This window comes from Limulus polyphemus, unplaced genomic scaffold (genome assembly GCF_000517525.1).
Source record: "Limulus polyphemus unplaced genomic scaffold, Limulus_polyphemus-2.1.2 Scaffold4152, whole genome shotgun sequence".
Classification (NCBI taxonomy): Eukaryota; Metazoa; Arthropoda; class Merostomata; order Xiphosura; family Limulidae; genus Limulus; species Limulus polyphemus.
In genome coordinates this window covers 74,234-80,507 of record NW_013669762.1, presented here as the reverse complement: position 1 = coordinate 80,507, position 6,274 = coordinate 74,234, and the positions used below count along the sequence as shown (strand labels likewise).

The following is a 6,274-nucleotide window of genomic DNA, read 5'->3' as shown; positions in this document are numbered from 1 at the left end:
GAGTCGAGCGCTTTAACCACCTGGCCATGCCAGGCCCCATTATAATAAGATTCCAAAGAAATTTTAAATAGACAGAAATAGGCCTAGAAACGATTGTTTAAAGAGATAACACAGTTTTAACCTACTACATGAGAATTATATTGTTTTAGTTTGGAACTACATTATCAGGTCACAATGTTTATTCCTTTTAGAATTCCATTGGCTTTGTCTTGTCATATACACGAAAAATTTCGAGTTAGTGCGTGCTGTGCGAGTTTACCTAGGAAGAAAACTTAAATTGTAGTTAATATTTTAATAAATCCTTTCCTGGGTATTTGATAATCGGTAAAAGTCGTGCTGTTAGTCTTGATTCTTTAAAGTTTAAAGGAACATGCGAGTTGTAAGACTTCCTGTGCGCATATAAACAAAATATCGAATCATATCCGCAAGATCAAACCACAATAATCTTCGCTCTGACAAATGTCAGTTTTTAGTGTTTGTTTTTTGAACCAAACTTTAACCACCACTAACACCGGAAGTGAAATATCTACTGACGTCAACATTTCGGCTTTACACTTTTATAACAACATTTTTATTCTTATTATAATACCAGTATCTCCAGCAACCCTGAAATATTTTAATACTTTCCTGAGAATTCTTAAATTAGCCTATATGTATATAAATCTATTGGCCGAGCGCAACTCAGTGTCTAGCGTGACGAACTGTGAATCTGAGGTTCCATTTTCGTACTCTGTTACCAATAATAAAAAAAAAATCGCGCTCCGCAAATTGGTGCCGTGGATGCGTTATAAGAGAAAGTGTCAAATGCCACTATTTGATTAGAGTAGCCCATGAGTTGGCGGTGGGTGATGTTCACTAGCTGCCTCCCTTCTAGCCTATCATTTTAAGATTAGGGACGGCAAGCGCAAAAAGCTCTCGAATAGCTTAGCACGAAATTTAACAAAACAAATAAATCTAATGTGATGATTAGAATGTTGATTCTGACTTTATGTACCTTACCTTATTAGTGCTTCTGTTTTATAAAGCTATGTTTTATGTCTTATGTTTTGTGAATACCATTTAACGTTCTCGGTGTAAATGGTACCTTATTTAGGCTAAATGACCAGACCAGAGACACCAGGCTTCAGACATGGTCTTTCCTAACTTAAAACTGACCAGGGGAAGGACAACCGAATAGCAGGATTGACTGTAATTTTTATAACGCGCCTACAGATGATACTGCAGACGTTGTTTAGCGGCATATTGCGATCTCGAACCTTAGGTCTTTTATTAAGTAGCCCGGCACGTTAACTACTAAGCTACACCCGGCCTCTTATTATATTCTCAGCTTTCAAATTAAAATTTTAAATATAACTGATTTCTGAATATTAAAGTGGTAACATTTCCTACAAATAGTGCTTGATTTGAGTAGATTTATCAAAGATTTATTATTCATATTTTTTCAGAAGCGTCCTCTAGCGGAGTTCTTTTACTGTAATGTAATTAAGTGTATTGAAACTATTTTAATGTAAAAGATGTATTTAAATACAAATATTTAATGAATGAATTGTCTGTTGCTTTTGTCACTCGTTAAGATTTTTGAATATAGTGTTATTCGTTGATGTTTTATTAGAATTACAGTAAATGTTTAACTGGAAACTTCAGGCAAATTTAACCAACCTCTTTAACCTTTAATTACCAATATGAGTACAGTAAAAACGGTATTATCCAGCATCTACCAGACCGAGGCGGTGTCGGATAGGCGAAAATTCTTACGATATTTTACAGGAAAGGTTTTGCGACCTAAAGTACACTATTTCTACATCATCTATAAGAATAACAGCTTTAAGCAATAATAAATGTTGTAAAAAAAGCTTTAAACTGTATAAAAACAATTATTAGTATAATATTTGAAATGTGAATCCCAGCGTAGACGGCTAACAACTGAAGCTTGCTGGCGGGAAAGAACAAAGCCACAGCAGCGCCACTAAGATACAATGGGCGTTTGTATTTGGATATATCTAAATTTTCTGGGTATGAAAAGGGCGGATAACAAAACTTTTACTTTGTTAATATGTAAATAATTTATTTTTTTCGTATTAAGTCACATTTTTCCTGACATGGGCACCTTTGGTCCAGTTCTTTACAATAATTAAAAATCAATAAGTGGATCATTTTTTCTCTCGTGTCACAACGTATAGATAAATCATGTTGGTCATACACGCTTGTTTAATGTCTTAATAATTTTAATAGGCGGGCCACTTTTGTAAGTACTTTTAGATCGTATTACAATATCTTTCAAAGAAAGACCACATTTTTTTGTTTTTATAGATGAGAAAATTTGAATTCAAGTTGTTTTAACCACGTCGTTTAATGATGACGAGAAACCCACTTGAAGTAAAATTGTATAGCAGAGACGGCTGGTTTGGGTATTAAAAACTTTAATTAAAATAAAGTACAAGAACAACGCTTCGACCTTCTTAGGTCATTATTAGGTTAACAAAGACACCTGTTTGTTAACCTGAAGATTACCTAAGAATGTCGAAACGTTGTTCTTATACTTTATCTTAATTAAAGTTTTTAATACCCATACCAGCCGCCTCTGCTATACAACCACGTCTTTTGTTTACGTATCAGTGTTACACACAAATAACGTACGTATTTCGAAAATATATGTTACTTGGATATAAAGTGCATGGGACCAGTTTTGAAAGTTGCAGTACTAGTGTCATGACCTCAAATGTATGACCACGTGCGCAGATTGAAGTATTAGTGTCACGACCATGCAGGATCTGACAATAATGCTGCAGTCATGTTTTACAGTGATAGAAAATTGATTAAGATTAAATTTAGCAGCTGATCGTTGTTAACAGATCGATAAAACATTCCACAAAAGTTGGCTGTAATATTTTGTTAAACGTTTCGTCTTTTCCAAAGCAATAGAAATGAATCACGAATTGTTCAGTTTCGCGCAGTTACTTGAGGGCTATCTGCTCTAGGCCTAGCCGTCCCTAGTTTAGCATTAGTGAAATTGGGATTTTGAAGAAAGTAGAATTCCCTTTTGTAATCCACTTTGACATATGAACCAGAAAAAAAAACAGGAACGCTACTGGCTTGAATCCCCAAGAGGCGGAACGCCGTTCCGGACCGTTCTGCCCCAGTTAACCTTCTTAGACTAGGGGGGAAGGCAGCTAGTCAACATCGCCCACCGCATACTCTTGGGCTACTCTAACCTAATAGTGGGATTGACTGTCACATTACAACGCCCCCACGGTTGAAAGGGCAAGCAGTGTTTGGTGATGGGATTCGAACCCGCGACCCGCAGATTACGAGTTAAGTGTCCTAACCATCAAGCTACGCCAGGCTAAGTGATGGCGAATGTCATCTGTAGCCATCTCTGCGGAAAAAAAAGAAAAAAATGCACTCAGTTCCTAAACTTTTAAGGCATGTATCATGACGTCAGAAAGGTCCACCGCATTAGGTCAATATTTAAAAGGTACAAGTATTTGTTATTGTAAATATACTGGTTGATGTGCCAGTTCAACGCACAGGGAAGAAATAGAGCTCCCGAGAATGTGCTCTAAGGGTACATGCCAGGTTTGGTGACAATCGGTTCAGCAGTTCACCAGTTATAAGCTGACACACACACAGACTTTTGTCAAATAATAGTTTAAATGTGTGAAAACAGCAAACTTGTCTTAGAGACAAACAGCTTTCTAACTAATAACTAATTTCTCAGTAGGAACCAATTAGAGAGGAGATTGTTTGAAGATCTAGAGGAATTAAAGAAACACCAATTGCGGTATGGACGGAAGAACGAAGACCTTGTTGTACGAAGGCTGGCCAATAAGCTGCGCGAAGATGTATTGGCGATGGGATTACGGGAATTCCACGGGCCTTACCACTTTCTGCCTTACGAAAAGTATTTATTCGGTAAAGGTTTTACATTAATTCATAGTAGTATAAACTCTTTATCCTTTGTTTTTGTGTCCTTGTTAAGCGCAAAGCTACACAATGGGCTATCTGTGCTGTGTTCACTGCGGAGTATGGAACTCCGGATTTTAGCATTATATCACCGGGGTCATCTTTGGGCTCCTTTTAGACTAGTACAATCCACAAATTATTGGCTCAGAAAAACTTAAATGTTAAAAAGGAAGTAGATTTAAATATGTATAAAGAAGGCATTTCATTTAACAAAAAAAATATATTTGTCGTGTTTTCAGACATTTTTTTTTAAATACAGGATGATTATTAATGAAAGTTTGCCCTTGAAGAAAAAGGTCCACCTTTCGAAAGTGCTTAGGGTCATATGGTTTTTATCATTTTATATCAAGACTTATTGAACTTACATGTTTTTCTGACATCATGATTGAGGAAAGAATAGGCTTAGATATTTTTCGCTTGTGGTCTTGTCCTATTTTCCAAAAAAAAGTGGAAGATACAAGAATTTGTTTAGTATTTCGTCCAATATCTTTTTTAATATAATTTGAGGGTAGTGAATCCAACAAATGTATCTGACATCTGAAAAAAAAAATTTTATAAGGGATGAAATGGCAAAATCCAATATGGCCGATGACAAAAAATGGCAAAAACTTTAGTTTCCATCAAAAGTAATAATGTATGGTTAATTTTGAAGCTTATAAAGAGTGGTTCAAAAAACAATAGATAAAACATTCTACACACATGATAAGCTTTTTTTTTTCTATTGGAAGTGTCTCTCTAAGTTTGTTGCCCCCCAGTGACACAGCGGTATGTCTGCGGACTTACAACGCTAGAAACCAGGTTTCGATACCCGTGGTGGGCGGAGCACAGATAGCCCTTTGTATAGCTTTGTGTTTAATAACAAACAAACGCTATCTGCGCTATCCGTCCCTAATTTAGCAGTGAATGACTAGAGGGAAGGCAGCTAGTCATCACCACTCACCGCCAACTCTTAGGCAACGAATAGTGGGATTGACCGTCACAATATAACACTCCCATGGCTGAAAGAGCGTGAATGTTTGGTGGGACGGGGATCCGAACCCGCGTCACTCAGGTTGCGAGTCAAGCGCCCTAACCACCTGGTCATGCCGGGCCTCGTCTCTAAGTACATACATATACTGTTAAAATACATGAAATGATCCTTCTCCTAACAGTTTTGTATTTTCGTCTATTTATTTAAAATGTTGTTGTCTAGAATTATTGCAACTAGTGACAGATGCTCTGTCACATCTGAAAATGTATGAATATGGCAGTTTAGCTTTATTGGGCCTGCATTAAACAGTTCTACATCACGTATAACATGGGGATATGATAATCTTATCAAAAACACCTAAGGTGTGAAAAAAGGTGCAGCCAAAAAAGTGATTGAGCATACGACTTAAAGGAATAAAATCAAAATTGGCAGCCAAACTAGTAGTTAAACTTCTAGCATTGATAAGAATTTTACAGTAAATCTTCATTCAATAATAAGCCAGACCGCGTTTTTCGTTTAACTTGAGGCATGATGGTGGGTAAAACAAAATAAGCGGCCAGTTTTTAATGTTTGTAACATTTCAACAAGTTATAATACTTCTACGGGTTACAACAGTGCTAAAGGTTATAACCTCCAAAATAACATTTCACATCAGTTCTTTTGTTGCAAAAATTATTTTTATTAATATTCTTACTTATTTTGGCCGTCAGTTTCTCTCCTAAAATGACATTTGTCAGATGTCCAACATAGATGTTTGAATTCAGCGCCCTCAAATTATGCTAAAAATATATGTTGGGTAAACGCACATAGCGCATTAATTTAGCACAAATTTGAAAATTGGGACTTATATTTCTTTTCGATAATTTTGGAAAATCTGTTTTTTATAGACCATTATGCTATTTATAAATTACCCACAATAAGTCAATGAAATTGTGATTTTTGTTTATCCTTTCTCTGCAGATCAAATAAGACTTTTGCCGAACCAAAGAAAGATGCCAAAAATTAAGGTAATATGAACTTTTTTTTTTGAACACGTTACGTATGGTTACCGTTGTTGCAAGAACTCTAGTCTCAGGAACGATAACCCATAATAAATAAACTTAGTATTCCGAAAACTGTTTAATCTCGAAGTCTAAGTTCAAGGTAGGTCCAGTTCAATCTACACTTTGATCAACGTGTGTTATTGGATTATACTAGTTTCGGAGAATTCCACTCCTCGTCAGTAATCCTGAACACAAGTTAACCAGTAGAGTAGAATAAGCTGGTACTACTATCTATAGTGTAAAAGTATACAACCTATATTAATTGGTGTACGTAGTAGTCGTTTATTAGGTCGACTTA

General features: G+C 35.9%; 1 protein-coding gene across 1 annotated transcript in view; it reads left to right on the top strand.

Moving 5' to 3' along the window:
* The window catches only part of LOC106470666 (ankycorbin-like), a gene marked incomplete at its 5' end in the record, with an annotated part of 25,723 nt that overhangs the window by 16,807 nt on the left and 2,642 nt on the right, over positions 1 to 6,274 (top strand). The window contains one exon of the mRNA XM_013931231.1: positions 5,894 to 5,940. Within this exon, the coding sequence (XP_013786685.1) occupies positions 5,894 to 5,940 (47 nt within the window). The remainder of the gene's footprint in view (positions 1 to 5,893; positions 5,941 to 6,274) is intronic.